At 34.9% G+C, this 25494-nt stretch overlaps 1 protein-coding gene across 1 annotated transcript in view; it reads right to left on the reverse strand.

Annotated features, from left to right (window-relative positions):
- The window catches only part of LOC149578418 (Calcium-binding EF hand family protein), a 120079-nt gene extending 96909 nt beyond the window's left edge, over positions 1-23170 (reverse strand). The window contains exons 1-4 of the mRNA XM_089829019.1: positions 22795-23170; positions 20611-21724; positions 19946-20167; positions 19447-19673 (exon numbers count right to left, since the gene is read on the reverse strand). Coding sequence (XP_089685145.1) covers positions 19447-19673; positions 19946-20167; positions 20611-21724; positions 22795-22926 — 1695 coding nt within the window. The 5' untranslated portion in view covers positions 22927-23170. The remainder of the gene's footprint in view (positions 1-19446; positions 19674-19945; positions 20168-20610; positions 21725-22794) is intronic.
- Between the last annotated feature and the right edge of the window lie 2324 nt (positions 23171-25494).

Raw genomic sequence — 25494 nt, forward strand, 5'->3', positions numbered from 1 at the left:
ATGTCGTTAAACATCGAACCGAGTTCGAGCCACATCATTGCAGACGGCAATAAAGTGTTTTGTTTGCAAAATTTAATGAAGATTATGAAGATTGAAGAACTTAGAATATTAATAGAATTTTATTCCATTAGTTGAACAATGAACGTGAAACAATGATATTTGAAATTGATGCTATGATTTATTTTTAATGTTTTGAATCTTTGATGTTAAACTTGTTACTTGAACTATATGATGGTATGATCACTATGATTACAACTTTATGGTGTTTTTGATGTTTAAATATGTTAATGCTACTATACTACATTCTAGTTTTAACTCATGCTTCATAAATATGTATATATGAGTGTGTATGTGTGTGTAAAATTTTACATGTTTTTGTACTAACGAACCCAAACCCCTTTGTGAACTGGTTCTCGAACTTTGAACTTGGAACCGAACTCGAGCCACTTAGTCTCTAACAAGGTCACAAAATTTGTGGGTCACTTTTGGAAAACACTATGGTGGAAATTGGACACCAAGCTCGGATTCACTAAAGCCTGCCATCCTCAAATGGATGGACAGATACAGAGGTTGTAAACAACGATGTGGGAGACCACTTGAGATGTTTGGTAGGAAAGAAGGCCACTTGAAGGGATTTGCCTCTTGCCTAAACTTTCAATTATCAAAATTCCATTGGCAAATCCTAGAAGCGCCTAACAAACCCTTTTTAAAATTGCATACGGGTACAGCCCAATTTGCTTAGACTCCTTGAAGATACTGTTGATTTAGACATAAAAAGTGCAGCAGCAGAAGACTTTGCTGGTTATATCCAGAACAAGAAGAACTTAGAGACAAATACAATAGTGTTAAGGAGCATGCTCATTGAAGAAGACATAAGCAGGAATTTTGAATTGGTGTTTATCAATGCATTCAAGGAAAGAGTGATTTCCCCAAAGAACTTGCAACAAGCAAAAATGGAAAAAGATTCCATCCAAGATCTTCAAAAAGTTTGCAGATAATGCCTATAAGCTAGAGCTTCATGATGGTATAGAATTTAGATAGTTCACCAATTCAATATTACCAAGAAAAAAATTGTCAGGATTTGGTCAAGATGAAGAAAAAGAGAGTTGAAGAAGTAAAAAGGGTGTACAGCTGAGGTGGCTAAGCAAGCAATGATGGTTCCAGAAACTTTATTAAAATGTTAATGAGTTTTGTAATTGTTGAATTATCTAGGATCATTTTTTGCAAATATAATACCAATGCCATCATAATTGGTGTATTCCAAATGAAGATTTGAAGACTTATAAATATGAGAGGAGACATGTCTCTATGGTTAATCATCATTAGATAATAATAATATATCAACAATAATATATATATATATATATATATATATATATATGTTTGTCTAAATGATGATTTACCATCAACAATATATCTCATGATCGAATCAATCCAACTAAAGTTACAAATATAACACTCCCTCTTAGCTAGGGAGGATTGTTATAGAACACATAATGCTCTCAAGTATATGAAGAGATGTCATCTCAGTATGATATTCCTCGAATGGCATAATTAAGGATATCAACATATATCCATCAACTCGCATGTTATCTTTCAATATAATTTGAAGTATGTTTCAACAAGAAATATCAAGCATATGATATTCATCATACTTATATTCTTTTGATATGTGCACTGGCAACAAATCTTTGATGCCTACCCAAAGAATATGTAATATTCTTATAGGATATGAGTTATCTAATTTCTAGCACTCCTATACAACAACTAAATGAAGTCGATCAAATAACTAGTAATCAACATGTCATGAACTCTATCATGACAAGTATCATGATCTTCAGCACTCTAGGACAGCAAGTTAATGTAGTTTGATCACAATAGTTCGTTATCATGACTACCAACACTCCAGGACAGCAACTTAATGTAGTTTGTCATGATAACAGGTCAAGTTATTGATAAGATCATCACCTTACAAAAGCAACCCTCCAAATATATATATATCAATGAAAGATTTTCACCTTTCATGACATAATCCAAATATGCAATAAAGTAACCACCATGAACCAAGTCAGAGGGTGGAACAAGGGCTTTCCCCTCAACTTCTCTCTCACAAAGAAGAATGCATTACAAGGAATTTCACTTAGAACTTCTTCCTCGTGGAGAAGATATCATTCACAAGGGATTGCACCTCAAAATTCTCCCTTTGAACAATGATCCTGGGAATTCAAGTCCTGTAGTTACTCCCTTGGAGGCTCTCTTCACCAAAGATGCCTATCGAACTCCCTTTGAATTTGATATCAATCTTCCAACTTTCTAGTGATAATTCATTACTTCCTCGTGATGTACACAAGAGTAGGCCCATCAAAATCATGCAGTCACACTCATGTCTTTCTAAACTGCCTCTGAATATCAATCTTCTGAGTTCCTACAGTGTCTTTGCCGAAGTGTCAAACTCCCTCTTAATATAGAAGGATACTCATAATTTCAATCATCGCGGATATTTTCTCCAAGAGTCTCGCTTTATCTAGCCTTATTTTCCTACAAGAACATCCCCAGACACAAAGGAAAAGATCAAGGCAAATAGATCTTATAGTATGTGTAGAATTACAAATAAGAGAGTGAACACAATAAGTAAGTAAATATAATACTCAAAGATAATAGATATTATCTACACATTAACGTTCTTGATACAAGTTGCTCCAACGAGGGTCCATGTGCCTCAAATAAGATGATGTCTCCGTATAAACATTTGTCAAACAATAGGAATGAAACATTGATTATCATTACTCCCACAATGTAAAATCCTCACTTGTTCCAACAACATTGTTGGGTGATAGTATCCATTTAGTGATATGAGTGATAAGTTCATTCTATGCAATTTGTATCTTGAAGAATGTATTGAAGTTATGTTTCCGTGAATGATCCATCAAAGCTATTATTCCTCATAACATCATCTGCTTTGGTATGGGTAATCCAATGGAATTCACAACACCATACATGATGGTCAACTAATAATTGATACTTGTGTATCCATTTCGTTGTGGACGTTCTCTACAGATATTATAAAATATTCATAGTTCTTTGCTCTATTGAGTGTTTTATTGTTTCTACTTGTATGTTTCTTAATGATTCCCCCTCTTCCTCCTTGTCTCACAAACAAGCTGGTTATATATCTTTAAGCCTCTAAAGGTCATACTCTTTGAAGGGTACTTCTTTTAAGAAACGTGTCTTCGCTTTGAGTCATAAGAACAATTACCTTCCTTAACCACCAATCATACTACTTAATAAATATTTATGTTCTTCAAGTGGTTCCTACAATTACTAATTTTCATCATTTAATGAATTACTAGTTTCAAGTTTATTCTAAACACGCTTTTCCATTTCTTGAGATTCATATATTTCCTTTAAGAATCATTGCTTTTGTTATCGCTGTCTCATATTGCTTATTACTAATTAATTATTGATAGCATCTTCACAACAGTTTTGTATTTAATTAGTTGTTATTTCAGTATTAAAAATATATATCACGTCTCTTTCATCATTAGTCGAATTCACTGTCTTTCTTTGATTGTTGTCCATACAAATCTAAAGGTTCTTATCTCTCTCCCATTCAATAGACATATGATTGTTTATGACAATGGATCTGCCGAATGGGTATTAGACTTTTAGTCTTCCTTGATTATTATCGCACTCTCTATCAGAAATGTCAATAGAGATATTGTCATACCTTTATTAATAATTATTATATTTATTAACAATGATCATCGAATTTCTATGGTAATAAGCATGATAGGTGTGTGACTATCATCTTCACTCTCTAATGGTACTCGCTATTTGCTGCTAATTCATAGGAATCATTGTTTTCTTCCCATGATATGTGCAATGTTATTCTAGTTGTTATTCTTCATCTTCACCTCTTCTTTTCAAAATATTTGATTTGCTCTCTATGTTCTTCATCGATGCCTTGGACTTTTGTGCAGGTACCTTTCCATGTGCAAAGACAACGTGGTTCCCTTCTACTCAGTCAAAGACCGCAGCAAATTTTGAATTCCCTTGTTTGTTATTTGTTTTATCTTTCACTCTAGCCAATCATCGATAGAGACTTGGATGTCTGTACTTTATTTTCTTTGATGTTTTCATATACGATATCTTTATGGAGTCGATGGTGTTGGAATTAACACGCCATGTTCCAAGATTGACTTTGAAGTTTGAAATTCTTTACAAATTCTAGTACTTTTTGTCTCCACTAGACGCTCAAGCTCTGATGACTAATTAGGAACTTACATACTTATCGATGACATGGTCCCCTCACATGTTGCTATCAAACCACTTTTAATGCAATCATTTCTTTTCCAAATAACTTACTGACCTTAGTGTTGTTGGTCACCATTATAGTGTAAGGGAAAGAATAAGTGTGCCCTTTGATTCTTCTGTTGTTTATGTTCTGCGTTCTACATATTTGACTGAGAAAGCTCACCCGATAGGGTCTTATCTTCTCACAGGCTACCCCTTTTCACCTGTCCACGTAAGTGACTATTCATAATTTATTTTAAATAGTATGAGGTCTAACTTTGAATGACTTGGGTTGGGTATCGAACATAGAGACTTTAGACTCTAAATAGAAACTTGAGAATATTGGATGACTTCACCACTTTTATACGTAAATATATTCATCCACAGTCCATTCAATCATTTGATAAATTTTTTTTTAAGATCCCAAAATTGACTCTCCATCTAATTCATCATTACATTTGAAAAGGTCTTGTTTCATGATTCCTTGTCTGAAATCTAAAATCTCATTCTCATGACATGATCTATGCTTGCTAATAGGCGTACGTCCATGAAAGACCATGATCCTTGAAGATTTTTTATGACTATAATGCATGACTGTATATGTTTAATGTTGTCGTGCATTGTCCCAACTTTCCCTATCAAGCTTTTCTAAATATTAGAATTTATTTATTTTTCAACATTGTTACTATATGTTTACTGTATAAACTTGGTGGCTTCTTGTGTTGCTTGATTTTTATGTACCATTGATATAAATTCTTTCTGAAATCAACTTTGTCCTCTGTTTCACTTTATCATTTATGTATTTATGATGTTCATTGTATGTTTTAATACAAATTGCACTTTTACCAGTAAAAGTATTGTTGCTCGGGTTGGATGATTGACCATCAATATCAAATAAAATTATGGAATGTCCAATTTCTTTTCTTCCTTTGTATGAATTTTACTCCATATCATTTCTATTCTCTCACATTCACAAACTAGGCTTTGATACCATGTAGAATTATCTAGATTGTTTTCTGCAAATAAAATAACACTTCCATTATAATTGGTGAGTTCCAAATGCAGATTTGAAGACTTGTAAATATGATAGGAGACATGTCTCTATGGTTAATCATCATTAGATAATAATAATATATTAACAATAATATAAATAACCATATATATAATATAAATTATATATGTGTAATATATTATATGTATAGAAATATTTGTCTAAATGATGATTAACCATCAAAAATGTATCTCATGATCAAATCAATCCAACTAAAGCTACAAACTTAATAGTAATAACCCCTGCCACTTATAGCTCTAACAGACACCAATTATTCTGACATTTGACATTTCGTCAAACATTTGGCATGCAACACTAATGCCACTAAAATGAACTCCAAATGTTTGTTGATTCACAATTTCCTCAATTACAAATTACCACACATATAATTAAAAAGGTATGGCAATTTTTTGAATAACATTGATGATGACCAAGCTAAATCAAATTGCAAGGAAAATTTGCAAATTATTTACTATGCCAAATAAACATCAAAGTACTGAATTTCTGAAACACACAATCTCTTAAGCTTATTTGCAAATGTTTAATAATTAATAACTGCAGTTCTAACTCCCTAAGTGTGATGTATTTCGTAAATTGCAATTTAGCCACCAATGCCGAGCTCTAAATAGCCAATACTCTATTGGTTCCGATGAGCTCAAGTTGAGTTAAAGGAGTTGAGTGATGCTCTCAGTTTTTATTTTGGGACTCTAGTTTGGACACCAAGAATCTTTGAGGGAGCATCCATTTATAATAAGTCACCCCGTCAGGTTCATTTATCATCTCTCTTCATCAGGATCACTCTAGTGTTGTCAAATTTCGATTCTAATACTTCTATAGTTGTTTTCGGAAGACAAGTGAATTACTTGTTCACATTAATTAATCATAACTAAAGGCTGCACATTATTTATTCACTTGCAAATTATAATCGCACATAGCAATTCACCGTCCACTTGTAAATGCCAAATTCAGAAGAAGTTGAATTGGCATTTAGGCAGGATTCTCGTGCCTTGAATTTGACTCACTAATCACCTTTTCATTGCCGCCATGTGTAGAAGAGAGTTTCTGAGGAAGTAACTTGAGGACCTAACTTCCTAGGATCAACGTGAAAGGGAGAAATTTTGAGATAAAATCCTTTGTGGATGATATCTTCTCTTTGAGGAGAAGTTCTAAGAGAAATTCTTTATAATGCGCTCTTCTCTATGAGAGAGAAGTATGAGGTGAAAACCCTTTGTACCACCCTTTGACTGGATTCATGGCAGTTACTATTTCACATATGATATGTAATGAAAGGTGGCAATCTTTCATTGACATTTATAAACAAAAAGTAACCATTATAAGATGACGATTTTATAAATGGTAGACCTGTTATCATGGTTCTTTGGCCCGGATTTTGCTGGACACCATGATAACGAACAGACAGAAGGTAATCTTTGTAAGGTGACGATCTTGCAAATGATAGGCATGTATTATGACAGTTTTGTTCCAGATACGCCGGAAGTAATTAATAGCGAAAGCATTATGATTATTCTAGATATGCATTATGATTACTCTAGATATTGTATCGAACAATTAGAGATCATAGTATATGTTATGATAGTGTTCATAATATTGTGATTGTAGTTATTTGACAAGTCACTATTTCAAAGTGTTAAAGTCAGATAATATGTTGTGTATAAATACCCTTGATACTGATATCTCATAAAATGTTTTCTCACTTCTCCCTTGCTAAGAGGGAGTGTTGAAGTATAGCATCAGTCGAAGTGATATACTCATTACATTGAGTATTTGTATTCATGATTTAAATGAACATTGTTTTATGTCTTATATTTTATTGATAAGAATAATATATATAATATATATTATATATGTAATACAATATATATTATATATATTATACATTATATATTATTATATAATAGTATAATAATTTATTACATATATGGTTAATATATTAATATTACATATATGCTTAAAAGTGAGTTATAGTTAACTAAAGATGATTAATTATAGGGACAGAGACATGTCTCTTCTCATATTTATATGAGATCCAAATCTGCATTTGGAAATCATCAATAACAATGGCCATGATTATACATTTGTAGAAATGATCCATGTTACTCAACAGCACATTCACCAATCCTCTCCAGAAAACACCAAACTATTTGCATCAGTGGGTCTCCTAATTGTAGATCCTAAAACCATCTACACAACATGAGAAAACATAAGAGCGTTCCCACCCCCATGCACAATGAGACACATTTCCTTGAGTGTGTTGAATGCCTACTCTAGTGCTACACATGGGATGCCTTTCCTATATAAGCAAGGTTGCATGGGAACGGGTGTACTTGGGTACTTAAGGTACTAGTACCGGTACAGCTATTTTTCATATAGTGGATGGGGGTACGTGGGTATGTCAAGAAAAAAAATATTATAATTTCATATTTATAGCAAACCTAAAATTATGAATCATGACAATGGTCTTTCAAAACAAGAACAGTGATAAAGTTTGCAAATGTAATGTATTGTTTTCAGAAATGTAAATCCAAATTGGACTTCATTTTGTTCAATGTAAAAAGAATACAAACAGAACTCGGAAAGCATACTATTTAGTAAGATTTCCTTGACATCTTTATCATCAAATTTGAAGTTTACACTTGCAAGTTGATTTAGAGAACAAAATGTACTGATATATTGAACAATATTATCTCCCCCTTTCATCTTCAACCCTAAAACTTCTTGCTTTATGGACATTTTAGCACTTGAAGCCTGTGAACCAAATAAAGTGTAAATCCAATCCCATATCTCCTTCAAGGCTTTCATTAAATCAATGTGATGTGAATATGCATCTCATAAACCAAGACCAATCATTGTCATGATCTTGTGATCTTTAGCCGTCCATTTTGTTGTTTCATCTGCATCAAGTGGTTCTTTTACAATTTCACTCACAAAGTCCCACAAATCAATCTCAATTAAAAGCAATTGTATTTTAATTTGCTATGTGTGAAATTCATACCCTTCAAACTTGGCAGTTACTAATATTTCCATTCTAATATCCTTATTGCCCCAAAAGATCTAAACTACTTGAAAGGATTGTATCATAATTTTTGAAACCTTCTTATAAAAAAAGTAAATTGACACATACCTCCCATCTGTCATTCAATAATATCCACATAATCCAACAAAGCCCCATATTGAAATCTGGCACGATGTGCCACATGCCATAGTTGCATAAAATGATATGGTTGTGGAACCTCGCAGCATTTGCACACCCTGAAATCTCAATATCAACCCTTGTTTGTCCTTTCCAGCAATACTTTTCAAATAAAGTTTGCATTAATAGGATTCTCATCACTCATGGCTTTGGCAAAGATAAAGACCCATTGTGAAACTCAAAAAAAATTGATAACAGTGTGATCTGGCCAGCAAATAAATCCAAAACAAACTGCAAATTATGGAAGGCCAAGCATGAAACCGCCCTGGAAACTATAGGATGCACGACCTCAACAGATACAAATACACTATAGTTGTGGAACCTCGCAGCATTTACACACCCTGAAATCTCAATATCAACCCTTGTTTGTCCTTTCCAGCAATGCTTTTCAAATACAATTTGCACTAATAGGATTCTCATCACTCACAGCTTTGGCAAAGATAAAGACCCATGGTGAAACTCAAAAAATAATTGATAACAGTGTGATCTGGCCAGCAAATAAATCAAAGCAAACTGCAAATTATGGAAGGCCAAGCATGAAACCGCCCTGGAAACTATAGGATGCACGACCTCAACAGATACCAAAACACTATGCCTCCATTGCAGCACAGATTGTAGTCCTCACACTACCCAAACCAGTACCTATTCATTGGCTCCTCACAAGATTGAAACCCTCACGTTGCTCTTCTGAACTGTGAATATTTTTCCTTCCCTACTTCAATGACATATTTCTCCCGTCACATCTACACAGAGCAACAACAATTGCAATGATATTGGATGCACTCAAAGGACCTCCCCCCCAGCTCTGATACTAAATATTAAAGTAAGAGAGCAGAAACAACTTAATAAATTGTTGATTCAAAAAAAGTGCCTTTAAAAAAGCTATATACACACAACTGCAACTGTTAAACAGTTACATAGCTGCTGAAAGCAACCAAGTGCAGTATTTTGTTAAAGTGTACTAAAGCTACACCTGCCAAATTTTGTAATATTTGCCAACAGGATTGCCTCATTGACTTGCCAGCACCAAAGAGCACAAAAACCAGTTTTTTCAGTTTGGGTGTACAATAATTCTTTTTTCCAGTTTAAACCACGCCTTTTTTAGTAGTTTTGGATTTTCCAGAAGCAACCATGGATAGATTAAGCACACACGAAAGAGTACTTCTTGTTCAACTAATATCCATTTCATTCGTGTAGAATTAGGGCTTTTTACTGCTCTATGGCCTCAACATCCACAGTTTTTAAAGGTTTATAGCTTGGTTAAAAGCAAGTGAATTATGAAAAAGGGAATGCACTATGAAGATCCTTGTTGTGTCAAACACCTTAATTTGGGCTTCTGTTTTGCATCAGGAAACATGTCACGCACTGCACCCAAAAATAAATATTTATACAATTGTAAGCAGACTGCATGCAGAAAATTAAACCATAAACACTCAAATAGTTAAACTTGACAAATCTTATCAAAACTGCTGATTCTGAATACAATAATCTACGATGACATCTCACTCAGAAGAGAGTAAATTGGTCAATCATACCCTTTACCTTTCTTTTAAAGGATACAAAAATATCAGAAAAGGTCCTCAAATTTTGTTTGTCTACGGGATTATTTGGAATCTTCTTCAAAATAGTAGCCCCACCAGCTTAGGAATGTTTTTTTGCCACTTGTCAAACATTCAACTTCGGATTTTTCTAAAAAACTGATTTTGGAGGGAAAATGATTTTTTTACTTGTTTTATTTTCTGCACAAAGTACAGATTCATGTAAGACAAAGTTATTGTATTCATAGGACTACCAGCTTCCTTAAATTTCAGAACTGAACTAGACTACTAAATGCATGGGACCACTAGCTTTAAAATATTCAAAAAAGTAGCAAGAAGCTCTAGCTCTATTTCTTAGAAAGCCTCCCAATGGGGCCCCAGCCTATGCTTAGGCTTTTAAATCTGAAATATAAGGTTAGAAAAACAGAAAAAACAGTCTCATAATTCTAAATCTGGAACAGACCAATACCAGTGCATGGAAAACAAGATTAGAAAAACAAATAAAGCATATTCTAAACTTACATTTCTAAACCTAAAACGTGCATGAGAAAGGTATGCATGTAAATACTTCTAGACATTCTCATTCTAAGAATTGATGAGAATAATGCATGCATGTGCCTTTCCGACATTGGTTGACAGTATTCTCACATAGGCAAGCATTCAGAATGTACTCCAGTCTATATGCCCACTGTTCCTGCACCTCTTCCCACTGGTGCTGCCCACTCCATTCCCTCACCGGTCTTCTGTGCACAGGATAAACTCTGATGTACTGATGCTCTGGATCTGCCTAAGTGGGCAGCCTCTACCAAGAAGAACACAGACTAAGCAACTAGGTAAAAACTCTAACAAGGACCCTATGAGGGCTCTGCCCCTTGACACTGGAAGCTGCTGCACTAAACACCCAACCCTAGTTTAAAAATGCGAAAAAAAACAATTGTTTTGTGCTGTAACAAATACAAAAGCAGATTTCCATATTTTTATGAAACTTACATCTTTTTTCAGTTTGTCAAGTTTTTCTCAATTATATCCCAGGTAATTGAATATCATTTATAGTTTTGGTGAGTCAATCGCAACCCAGATTACAATAGCATAAATCATTGGTTTGTCCATCTCAGACAATTTTAAGCTCCAAACCATAAGTGATCTTTGCTCTGAGTAAGTCTTGAGATCATCTTGGAATCCTCTTTGGCATAAACAATGTTGTCTGTGCTCATCTATTGAAGAATTGAGTTACTAATTTTGATCTGGGAAATTTTGAAGCATTCAAAATTATATTGATCACGTAAAGCTCCCAAAACTCAATAAATGTGGCATTGTCAGGGATAACAACCGAACATATTTGCTGTTCTTTTGGATCGCTGAGGCCTTCTTGGGAATGGATTGCCATAACACTATAAACATCCCAAGTACACTACTAAAAACTGCAGAAGATGTCATCGTACAGGTTGTACAAGCCCTGGATAGTTCAAATTCTAATAATGGTGAGCAGACTTGAATAGATTTTACCAGTAGGAAATTCAACTCATTATATAAAATAAAAGATCATTAATATAATAATATTCAAATGCTGTGCCTCAAAAATGTAGAGAAAATCAATGAAGAAAGAAAGGGTAGGAAGAAACGCAAGAAATATTCTAAAAATGAAAAGGTGATAACAGAATCGGAAAATAATATCTGGAACAGATATCTGAGATGCTGGGTGGGTGCAAACCGGCCACCCTATCTTGCTCTTAATTTCCCTTGGAATATTAAGTAACAAAAGGCCCCTAATTAAAAGTTGCCAATGTGGTTAATAGCTAATATTCCTTTTATAGTCCTAATACAGGGAGAAAATATATCAGAATAATCCCATTTACAAGCCATGAATATAGCTTGCAAAGCAATGACAGAGCTGCAGTTAATTCCAACAGCATTTGAAAACATCTGCCGCTTTGTTTGAACACCAAATTAAGGGTAATATCACCCATAGGTTTTGGTCATATAGCCCTGCTAAGCAGGAGTTTCAGGAGTTTAAGTAGCAAAGTGAAATTCATTGTTTCAACTTTCAACTGTAATTCTTCACAGAATCTACATTGGAATAACTTAAGGGAAACTCAATAAACTGTTAAGCCTTCTAGAATCTTGGCAAAGATATGTTATATGGGCCTCCAAAAAGTTTAAGGACACATTAAGCTACAAGGTACTTAGCAAAGTTTAATAATTGTATATCAACACACAAGCCAGGGGATGTAGAGCCCAAAGCTGTAAAATATGTATGGAACAACAGAAGGCTAGAAGAAGAATTAATTGCCAAAATCCTAAAGACGACAAAGATTTTTCATGTGTACAAACTTCAAAGTGGCCTATGAAAAATAACTAGAGTTTGAAAAAGTCAGCTTAGACTGTAAATCAGATGTCACAAAAGGGAAATGAGTTTTGCAGCTAAGGGATGCAAGTCTACACAAAACAAACTCAACAATGAAGGGCAAGTTAGCTCATAAGGTGGAGACCACCCAACAGGCTGTGAAACAAATAAAATAAAGAGCAAGTTGTCTCTGTGTTTTGACCCATTCCTGCCAGCATCCTTCCACATATTAGTGAATTTTGTAACTCAAAAGTCTTTCAAAAGCTTAATTCATTTAAGAGGTCAAAAAATCAGAAATTTGGAATTGTCAAACAAAAATGATATAATTCCTATAGGAAGTGAAAAAAAACAAAAGAATCTAGGCCACTGTGTTGAGAGCTATGTGAAGGAACTTAGGTTTTAAGAGGCGTTGCCTTGTGTTGGCTAACAGATTGGCCTTCCTAAACTTTAATGAAATAGGACTCTATTGCCCACACAAAACTGAATATATCAATCATCAGTTGAGTGAATCTATATTGATTACTATCTGAATTTGGTTGTTAAGGTACAGCTCCCTCCTTTAGATAAATTTTGAATTTTTAAATTATATGAATATAAGGGAATGCTTTTACTAGAAAGCAAGGTTGCACAGGAGCGGGGCTACTTCGGTACTTAGGGTACGGGTAGGGATATTTTCCAAAATAGGATACAGGAGTACACAGGTACGTCAAAAAAAAATTAATATAATTTAAAATTTATAGAAAGTCTGAAAATCTGATAAAGTTTGCAGATGTAATGTATTGTTTTCAGTTTCAGATTTGCAATATGTTTGTAATAATAATATATGCTAAATGGTTCAATGCATAACCAAGAAGGCAGTCTTTAACCATGAACAAGATCATAAATCATATGACAATGAAATAATGCAAATGATAAACTTCTAACTTAAACAGTGAAAGTTTACTGTTAATCAGTATTATATCAAACTTTCAAACTGATTACATATTGAATTATGCTCGGTAAACAACAAACTGATACACAAACAAAAAACCAAAACAAAATAAGAAATCCTAAGGTCCCCTTAGCTATGGTACTCTCCACTGAGTAACCATGCAACATAGCTAGAAAGCAATAAAGGGCCAACACTTACTCAGCACCATAAAATAACTGTGGAGAGCCAACCTTTTATTAAAATTCATGCACCAGTTCAAAGATCAGTTGCAACTCACAACCAATTTCTTCTGTCAGAAGTTTTTGCTCCAAGATAAAATACCTGTCTCAGATATGGCTCAAATGGTAACAGCAATTCCAATCACTAAGGACAGTAGACATCCATATAAACATTTGCCCCATAAAGAGTACTACTATGTTCAATTGAAATCAAAGTTCGAAAACAATTAAGGTATAAACCAGATCCACAAAGATATCTTCAGAAATCAGCAATTGGCATCTTCATTCATTTCACACAAGATTCGCAATATCAAAATCAATTCACACTCATATGTCAAAGCACAAGGGGGATTTCATAAATTGCTGATCCCTGCTTATGTTTACCCTTTTCCTATTAAAGATTATTTTATCCCTAAAAAAATTGTTTCTACTGTTACATGGTAACTGATTCTTTTAAATTTTAGAATAATCTATATCAGAAATAAACAAGTATTTTTAAACGAAAAAGTATTTTATGGAGTCTTTCGAGCTTCTCCTCTTGACGCTGGTGCCTGCTGAGTGACCTGTTGATGCTTGTGACCTGTAAAGCGTTGGTAACTGCTACCATTTTATAGTGATCCACAATATTCACGATCTTGCTCCACAAAGCCCAGAATTCTTTTCCCCTTTTTATCTCTTCAGCTTTGGCAAAGAAAGCTCAATGGTGATTAAAACACCACATTAAGGTGCACCGATCCAGGATAGCTCTTTATGCTTTTCTTTGATGAACATTGCCGAATCAGCTATAGCATCAATATGCTTTTTGTATTCTACCTTTTGTTCATTAGTGGAGGCCATTCCCAAATTATCTTTCTTCTTTAGCTTGCTTCCTCAAGCAGCTTATTCAATTTAAACAAACTCTTCTGTATGCACTTGCATTTCCAAATGAGATTGTATATTCATGGAGTATTTTGTCATAGAATTACATATTCCTAATCACTGCCACAACTAAACCCATGTCCACAATTTCCAATAATAACCTGGCAGTTGATATATATGACACATCTTTCATTTTCATAACTGAAATTTTGGATGATACGACATTCCTGGCTATTGCTTGCCCATTATAAGATCTGCTCAGATTGTCATTAAATGGTTGACCTTGATCCCTCAAATAATTGGCTAATGCAAACACACCAGACAGATTTATTAAATCAAAATAGCATCTGAACATGCTTAAATAATCCTTATTTGTTGCTATCCAACCTGGCTATGATACCATGTTAAAGCATATATATAAAAACAAAGACACCAAGATTACTCTGGGAAAACCCTCCAACTTCAGGGAAAAACCCAGCCACACCAAAAACAATGTTTTTATTATATAATGATGATTATTTGAACACAATACTCTCTGACTTCTAAGACTATGCACACTTGAGGAACGATACACAATGTTCTCTCTCCAAAATTATTGCTGATAAACAGCAGAGGACCTTTACACTCGATGCACCTCTATATGCAAAGGACGCCAAATACACCTGTAAAACAATGGGCACTACAAACAATAATAATATCCTCCTCCAGTACAACAACAATAATCTGAACCATATACGCCTGATAATAATACAACAACTCATACAAGGATCGTCCACAAATATCACCTTGCAATGATAATGCAAGATCCCAAACGTATGATAACACACTTCATGATAAGCATTGTGTCAAGCCAAAATACAATACAAAACCCCACCTTTACAGAACAAGGAGAGAGTTTTTTTGTCTCCTGACTGCTGTGGCACATGAGCTGTCAGCAGTTAGAAGTGATCTTTCCTCTGATGACTTTGAAAAATCTGCAGCCTTTGGTGAACGACACCAAGAGGCATGAATCTTCATATAGATAACCATTCATTATTGAAAACTCTTCAAAGCCTTAGAATACCCAATAATAAGGAAAGATTAAATTTGATGGCAGCAGAAAACAGACAGCAAATATCACAACCACAATGCTGATGCAACTAACGCGGGTGAGGAAAATATATCCTGCAGCTAGAATCGCCAACAAATGGAATAATACTACACATGATAGTTCTCAAAGGGATCACCAAGATTAAAATTGGGCATATCAGGTTCAGTGCTAATAAGCCAACCAATTATCTACCAAATTACAAGCTATTTCCCTAGAGGTCCCCATCCATAACAGTATAACTCCAGTACCGATTCTGATCCGAGTGCCTCTTGGATACATCTCAGGTTATTCTATAATTGTTGGTACTCAACTGCCATAATAAAACATAATTATAGAAAACTGCAGATCTATGTGTACTAATCATGATCAAACAACAAAAAGAAAGATTTAGAACTTGCATTGCATTTTAAAAAAAAAAACTGCTGCAAGTCCCACTAAATAAAACCAACTTGTAATGAACCAATAACTAATTTTGGATGCTCTTGATAAAAATCCAAATGACAATTTGATCAAGCAGTTGTTGAATAATTATATTGGGACTCATTTACTACTCTGAAATATGAACTATCAGAAGTGTTTCCTTTTTTGTTTATGTTATGCCTATAACTTTACTATTATGTTCAATTTTGTTCATTTTTTCAACATTTTTTGTATAAACAAACCCAACTCAAATGGTATCTAAGATTCAAACCATTTCAAAAATGGAGTACTCTATATTTTTTGAATTGGTGAGCAAGATTAGCTTATAGCAAACCAATTAAAAAATGTAAAGAATATTCCTTACCATCGTCAAGTTGCTTATAAGATTTAGGACAATTAAGTTCAACGTGGCAAAGTCAAGCAAAAGCAAAGGATAACACCTCAGCAAACAAAGAGAATTGATGATATAATGTGCTGTGAAATACTCCAATCACCAGACATTGTTTTCATCTCCTCTTGCGACATGCACATGACTTCAAGCATTATTCAAATGAGAAAAAGCTCAAGGCAATAATATTCTCCTCCTTTGCCTTTCTGCCTGAATTTTAAGCTTGGAATTTCAGTCTTCTAAGTTTTTACTCCTTTCCAAAAGATTAAAGGCATTATTAATGGGATTCTTGTTGAACGGGCCAAATAACTGAGAGGGGGTGAATAAGTTATTCCCACACAACTTTACAAAACTTTCCTCTGTCAGTTAAAACTCAACAATTGCAATGATAACTTAATAATCATTGGTTTAGCATATCAAACATCCACAGTAAAGATAAGCATGAAATACACCAAAACAGAGAACACCATATGTTAAATTTTTTCATGAAAAATCCAAACTGGAAAAAAACACGGACAAGCTAATTCTCATGAAATGTTAAAAGTTAAAACACTTGTTAAGGTGACACCAAAAAGGTGATTTGTACAAAGAGGATCACTGCAAGAATGCTCACTGCCAGACAACTCACCGTTGGTACAATAAGGTTCACTTCCAATACACAAGGGCTTGCTGCTGAAAGATATGAAAAGAGATAGTATCCACCTCTAAGACCAACAGACAGCTTTGCAAGAACACAGATCTCCCTCACATAGATTCGCAGTCACTTCGCATATATTTCACACAAGCCACATGTGCAATACACTTTTCTTTTTCACACATAGACGAATACGAACAGCTGAACTGCTTACCCTACTTCTACTGCATGATGAGATCCACCAAGTCGGCCAAAACATTTGAAATAAATCACACCAAAACATTCCCACGGTGGTAAGGAATGAAATGAGCAACACCTCGACCAATACTACACACCACGCTTTGGGCCAACACACAACACTTCCTCCAAAGCACCCAGTTTCAACGGATGTATTTAGCACGCTACAATTGCATAGCTGAAACTAAAACCATAGACACCTCCAGATAGGATCGAACCAAAACATGTAATCTACCACGATGTAGATTACACGCCAAAGCCAGTCGGTGAATGCACCAACCGATACACAGATTATCAGTACATGACAACCAATACACCAACAAGCCAGTTACACATCAACCAATAGAACCAGAGGTTGAGAGAAGAGTATGTTGACATCAATGACAATCACTAATGAGAACAACATTTGAATAGCATCAACCTCCCATTCTAACAACTCTTGCATTATCTCTTACTACCTTTGAGATTGGAGGATTAGATTGGTGTACATACAAATCCATCTTTTTGAATTTATCCTGATTTTCTTTGTAAGAAATGAATTGATTTTCTTTTTGAGAGATCGATTTCTTTGAATCATTGCACCTTTTGCCAATTGAGTTAGCAAAAAACGTGTGTTTATGAAAAGTTTTTGTAATACTCCAATCTTTGTGCCAACTGCCAGGCATATGCTCAAATTTGAAGAATCTAAGTAATAAGGGCATACAAAATTCTCAGGATTAGTTCATTGAGTCATTTTGGTCCTTGGAGATGAATATAAATGTCCTTGGAGGTGAATATAAGTGTGTAAGAAACAATACATAATCAATAATTATGTGGGACAACGTACATTATCACTAAATCACTTTGAAAAGGATATACCCTCAGATATAAGAAAAAGTGACACCTATAAAGGACAACACCACAGAAGATGGAGGTAGGAATATGTGGGTATGGACAATATACTTCAGGTTTTTTTTGGGCTTGCAGATGACATTAAACTACAAAAGCTGATGATAAAATTTCGTTGGTGAGGGAAAAATACAGGTATTGCAGATTTGGATTTTATAGCTCAGAAGATGGCACCAGTAAAAATTCTAAAGCTGTTGAAATGGGCAGCCACCAAACTGTTTAGAGAGAAGTACCTTTCAGATCAGAGTGAGCAACCCCATTGGTAATTTGACAAGGGCCATGGAGGATCTAGAGCCACTAATTGAGCATATAAATGTCATGAACACTTCTGTTGGCTAATAAAAACATTGTAGATAAGGCACTATGATGATGCTGAAGTAAGATTTTACACCTAATGAAGGGCATGTTAGGACAGATGATGCTGCAGAAATGAAAATTGATACAGTCTCTGCACGTTGTGAAAATTCATAAAACGGAATTAAAGACAGGAGAAAGATGAGAGGATCTATCAGAGTTGCTATATGAGCTAGAGTAAGCTGGGCAATGCCTAAACCTGAAACTGCTAGATAAGAACATGTGCAGCTGAAGAACTCAAATATTACAAAACATGAGGAAGAATCAGGGCAAAGACACATCCTGCTCATGATTGTTGCAGATGCTGTCAGCTGATGGCAAGAATATTAACTCAACTATTTCTAGCTATAGGATAAAAATTTACTAGTTGATCTTATATTCAAATTTCTATAGAATAAAAGCTGCAGGGTGTCTAACACACTTGGATGTCAATAATATCAGAAACATGTATATAAAGCAAAAACCTATTTCCTTTCCAACTATGGCTCTGCTCTTCTGTATTTCAGACGTCATTAATTACTTGCTTATAGAGCAGTATCCTGTTATACCTCCTAATTTTGGCTGTGAAGAATAACCCAGACATGTCACTTTCCCTTTTAACTTACGCCTCAAAACAGAATATAGTTCACTTGGCACATTGAGCTAGTGACAACTATACAAATTAGACTACACAAATATTCACATGAAATTCTATTTGCAAAAACCTGCAATCTCTTCCGTATAGATTTTACCTGTTAATTTAGCCTAACAAATTTAGTAAAGATCACAATAATATTATTTCATTTTATTTTTCATGATTTTTCTTGGTATCATTTAAAATATAATGATTTTATTACTTCCCTTTGTTTCTGTACCCAGCTACTATGAACTACAACATGGGAAGATGATAAACGGTTCAAAAAGAAATCAACTTACAACCATCACCTGCTAAAACCAAAAAAATATACACTAGAAGAAAAAACGTAGAAAACAAAACTATTTCGGAATGCACCTTTTTCTCTGCTTCTTCTGCATCCTTCTGCTTGGACTTCAGAGTATTTTGTTCTTCCCGGCTTAACTGATTCACCCTATGCATTTCCAAAACTGGCACTCTGGATCTCTGCTGAAGCCCTGTAGCAACACCATCACCTTGTGGAACTGGCGCCTGCTTTGGCATGTTCACAGGAACTGTACCATGGAAAGCCGATGACGATGCCATGACCGCACGCTGTTGCAAGCCTGTGTACCATTAAAACAGGCACATGCAAGTTCACTTTAGTGAAAAAAAATCAGGCCAAAGCATGGTCATGAAACACTTTAGATTTTTCCCAATCAGAGCTACACAATATATACACTGGCAGCTGACAGATGGGCAAGAAATTAATTTGTCCACTTTTCATTGAAGTAAAGGAAAGATGGATTATGCTATTAAGCGTTGGCCATTATGTAAAATCTGAAAGTATCCTACACCAATAAGCATGTGTATAAATTAAAATAATATTCAATAGTACCAGGATTTTGTTGCCAAGGCATCCCATTGAATCCAAGAGATCGTTGTATTTCAGGTACAGACTGCATTGCATCATCAACCTGAATACCACTAGGGAGCACAGGGGGAAGAGGTCGTCCTTCTCTATATCGTTCCATCAGATAGAGTGCAATACAAAACTCCCTTAAAGACAGCATACTATCCCCATCCTGGTCGGACAAGTCCCAAACTTGTTTCAAAACCTCTGCCACAGCAGACCCAAAAGAGTAGCGTGATTTAGAACCCAGATTACATGCCAGAAAGTAATATTTATGTTCAAGTTATTAAAGAAGACAGATTTCAAAGTAAGGATTGTACAGAAAATAGGAGTTATCTTTAAAAACTACCTCATATAGATCTTACAGCCAGCTATGGTTAGAGCATGTTCCTATAAAGAAGAGGAATAAGTTGCCCACTGAGGCATTCAAAAAAGCCTAGCCCTTTGTTTTTAAAGAATGGGTCTTAGAGAAACTTGTAATGAATGTTTATAAGTAATACACAATTAACACGTCTGAAATTTTAAATCAAAAACAACTTTCAACTAGTCATCCTTGAAAAGTGAAATGATTGCCTAAATATACTTGAGAGTTAAAAGCACAATGAGAAAGCCCTCAACTGTGTACTTTCATATATTCTCTTTAAAAATACCTCTTGGAAGTCGCCAGCTGAGGAAAAGATCACGAGCTTGTTCTCCAGTGATTTTTCCATCCCTATCAGTATCCACCTCACTAAAAACCTTTGTATACTTTTTAACATCAGATTCTGTCATTCTTGGCCACTGCAATTGATTGTTTCCTCCCAAATCTGAAGTACCAACTCCTGTAGTTAAAGGAACGATGGATGTGCTCTGCAGCTTATCTGGCTGGCTCTGCTTAGCAGGAGCTGGACTGGGTGCAGTGGAGGTTGAGACAAGCGCCATAGAGGATGAAAAATTGTTCACTGGATACAAAGCCTGGGAAGGTGCACTAGATGTTGAGACAAGAGCCATTGAAGATGAAAAATTGTTGAAAGAATATGAAGGCTGAGAAGCTACATTTTGCTTATGCTGAGAAGAGGCAGCAGAAAAAACATCACCACCAAACATCATATCTGTTGAAAAACCATTGCCGCCAACCGATGTGGTTTTGCTCTCACTTAGCCCTGATGGGAAGCCAGGCCTCACATTGTCTTGGGAAGGTTGAGTTGGTACAGACAAAGTTGGCCCTCCTTGAAGAGTTGAAGCAACTTTTCCAAAATTGTCTTGTTTAAATGTTGTGGGTGCAGTGCCTCTGATCTGAACATTTGGTGTTGGATTAGCATTGCTGATAGCTCCAACAGATGTTGATCCAGCAATCCTTGCACCAGGCCACTCGGTTGAACTACCAGAAATTTGTGGTTGCTGAACAATTACACCAACTCCAGGAAGACTCCCAGAAGTTGTTGATATGGGGGTTGGTGTTGGAACAGCTTGCGTGGACACAGGCCGTACAAACTGACTACTTGCTCGATGGGCATTCTGTTGTGTAGCTCCCAGACTTGAATGTATCTGTGGCCCTCTAAAACTTGCAGATGGAACCACTGGAGGAGGTGCAGCTTGTGCAGTTGGCACGGATGTAATTTGAGGCGCAGGAATTTTAGATGCTGCAGGACCAAACAAAGCTGCCCTCACAATATCTGGTGTTAAATCACGACCACTTTGTGCCACAGTGACTAGCTTTAAAGCATTATAAAATTCTGCTCTTCCTAAAAAGCCTGTGTGATTATGATCAGCATGCATCCAAATCTGAAAAAGAAAAAGAAAACTTATTATCAGAAAAAAAAAGAAATTCAATTCTATATATTTCCCAATCATTTTATTTTTCTCAAAATCTTACTGTTGCGCAATGTCTGGTGTTGGATCATGTCATGTGCTGGTGTGGTTTCGCCATATTTTATGCTCAAAGCAAATAAAAATTCTAACAATTAGCAATATGATATTTTGTAGTGTGCTGATATCAATGTCCAAAAGTGTAAATACTTATACGATGAAAAATATAAAATTTAACCAATGCGGATCACTTTTATATGAAGTAAAGAATAGAACTGGAAAAGCACGATTTGCTCATTTGTGAAACCTCAAAAGTTGAGAACGTCCAAAGATAAATTAAACTGCGTATGTTATAAAATCATGCCTTAAGAAGTACGGTATCGAAAAACTCCACAAGATTTAGGCAAATGTTCTTTTGTCGAGACGACAAGCTGATTAACTTATGTTTTTTATAGCAGTAATTTGCTGGAATCCCATCCCAGCGACCAGAGAAAGTAATGTATCATAATATCAATCATCCAATTCTAATGGCGTTTAAGGCAAATATAATTGACAGTAGGTGGAAAGATTCTTCTGCCTGTCATAAATAAATTGCATACAGATTGAATTAGTGCAGGCTTTCAACAATTATTCTAAGCTTAGCATTTAGTATTGCATCTAAAAGTCTCAGCAGAGCCGCTCAATACGAGATCACGGAGCAGACACCATGGGACACATAGGCTGCAACTAGATAGATACTAGTTCACTCAAAACTCCACTACGCGGATAATTTCCCTGGATAGCCCAACCTTGTTTGCACTTGTAATTTTGAGCATGTGATGCACCTTTTGCAACCTTTCACTATTTACCTAGGTTGTAGTGACGGAGGATCATTGAGTGCGATCCGAAATCGCTACACAAGTTTCTCCCAAAGTAATAAACATGATCAATAATATTTGTGTCCAGGGTTTCTGGATTAAAGAGCCCTAAATAAATAATTCCCAACTCGTGGATGCAGGCCAATTAAGAAACAACTCGTGGCAATAAAAAGAAAAGAAAATAGTTACCTGTGCAAGCACTTGCTTGGGTAATTTGGCCCCTTGAAAGAAAGCCACCGCTTCGGCTCCGCTGATCCTGCCATCGTGGTCCAAATCTGCCGTCCGAAAATACGCATCGAACAAATCCATGCCTGCACTCATCTAGATCCCCCGATTTAACAATCTCCGATTTCTACAAGTCGATCTAGGCTTCCCAAAGGTCCATCTCCAAATTCTAAATTCCTCGCAAACAAGCCGATCTTGATCGTCCAATGAAATCGATTCTTTGCCCGAGTACAATGCTGATGTTTGTTAAATACCGAATGTAGAAAATGCATGGAAAGACACTGTTAAAAACTACCTTGCCTATGCTTAAAGACTCTCTCTCTCAACACAGCTCTCATGTAAAATTAAAATACTATACTTAATCGTGGGTTTAATTAGGAAGGGCAGAATTACAGCCATGTTCCTGCGTTGTGACGTCACTACTGAGAGTGGGTGGCGTGGTTATGTAGTTCCTCTTCGAAGTATGCCCCTGAAAATATTTTTAATGTATTTATTTGATTATGAGGAAAAACAACCTCCAAAACTATTTTTATTACTAAGTGGAACTTAGTGTGGAATGGGTACTTCTAATAAATATAGAAATTCAATTGATGAGAATTGGTTTATTAGTTCTTTCTTTGGATACTTATGGCATGGCATCTTGACTGTCAATTTAGTTATTTGACCAAGTCAAACAACCAATGAAAACAAAAGATTAAATTTCAATAGATTAAAAGATAATAGTTGAGTATTAATAATTATTTTCAACAATTTTAAATTATGATTTTTCTCAATTTTCATTTGTTAGAGCAAGCAAAAAAATAATTTATCCTTAATAAAAATAAGAAAAACTATTCTCTTGTCTTTCTAGAAAATTCTCTTTGTAGACAAGCACAAATTTGTAAAGATAATGTTTCATAACCAGTGGGGTCCTCTGCTTGCATTGCGCTAGAAGAGCATAAGTTGTTCGAGACCTTCCACGTTATCATATAAAGTAATGGCTTGTGTCTATTTGTAAGCATTCACCATATCTAAATTTCAGTCTATGAAAAGGCATCCGACTTGATATAGAATAAATTCTCATTTACTAGTAAAGCCCAAATTTCCCTAACCTACTTGTTACTGCTAGTGGCTTTTCAAGAGGTTTTTTCTTCCATTGTTGACGACCTCCACTGCCCTAGCTACTTTCTGAGCCTCCAAATAGGACATTTGCAAACCAGATCCTAACTGTTAAGATAGGGGAAATTGTGCATTGGACATTATAATGGGGCAATGTAGATTGTCCATATATGGAAGCCCACACTAAACTCTTAATCCAAACAAGATGAATAAGGATCAGAAGAACCCCACCCTACATAATTCTAATGCTCACACCCACCAAATTATATCCTTATCTGTCACAAAAGACTGTAGAAAAGAAAATGAAATGCTAGGGTTGATTTGCACGTTATCCTAATTTAGCCCTTCTTATCTTAGGTCCTTAAAAGCATGGATTGTTTTAAATTAAGGTTTGGGGACTTTGATAACTTATAGAGTGCAGGCTATGTGGACAAATTTGGGTTTGTGGATTTGATAGAACTTGATTGTTTGTTTCATAGTTTATAGTATTTTAAATGGGATTCCCATAAATTTGGCAATATGTTATTACTTCACAAGTGTGCTTGAGTACCTAAAATAAGAGCAATTATTTTACACTACAACCATTTGGCTTTGTTTTGTTTTATAAAACTTAAGCTCTTATTTCCTATATAGCCCTGAAAATTTGTTGAACAATCACAAGCACAATTTAGTCTGCTGACACTCTAATATGAATATTATTTTACGAGTATGCCAAATAATGTTGTTAGACCTTGTATTTTATGTCATAGTACTAATTTAAGCATCTGAAACAAAAATTAATTATAAGAAAGGTTGCTCAAGAATCTTGCTACATCACATAGATCTCTTGCTAGTAAAATGATGCCAATCCAAAATTAATTTTTAAAAAATCAGTTTCATAAACTCAATTATTTCATATTTATATAAAATAACAGCCTAGACATTACATGCTAAAAAGATATATTTTCTTTAGAATGATTGCATCAAATAGTAATGAGAAAATGACAATTTCTTGAGCACATTATAGAGAAACTTAGTAGTAGTCCCACATATAACTATAAGAGGATTTCATCTTGATAGTACAAAAGACATAGTGTTATAAATTTAAATAAACTTTGAAGCTATATGGACTAATGAATATCTCCTCTTTTGAAGGTAAAAACGTAAAAGCTTAATTGCACTAGCCTATGAATGCTAGAGTACAAGGTTAAATAGATATCGTAGATTACAAAAATGCAGTTGTTATTCATAAAATAGAGGAAAATATAATATGATTAAACCATACTTCAATAGTTGGAATTGTTGGAAATATAAGTGATGGGCTAAGTTACTAAGAGGGGAAGGGTGAATCAGTAAACAATAAAACTATTAATCCTTTATAAGCAATTAATCCTTCATGTGTATTCTAATCTAATTGTATGCATGAAAAATTGAAATCATTAAAGCATTCATAACACTTTTGACACCCAATATGATGACCCAAAAACCTTCCAAATAGAAAGTAAAACTAGGGTGGGGATAATACCCACAAGCTTTAGTACTACAGTATAAAGTTGGCTTGTTAAGGCTTACAATGATCACTTTTGA

This window comes from Cupressus sempervirens, chromosome 1, assembly GCF_028749045.1.
Source record: "Cupressus sempervirens isolate cs-2001-9-10 chromosome 1, ASM2874904v1, whole genome shotgun sequence".
Classification (NCBI taxonomy): Eukaryota; Viridiplantae; Streptophyta; class Pinopsida; order Cupressales; family Cupressaceae; genus Cupressus; species Cupressus sempervirens.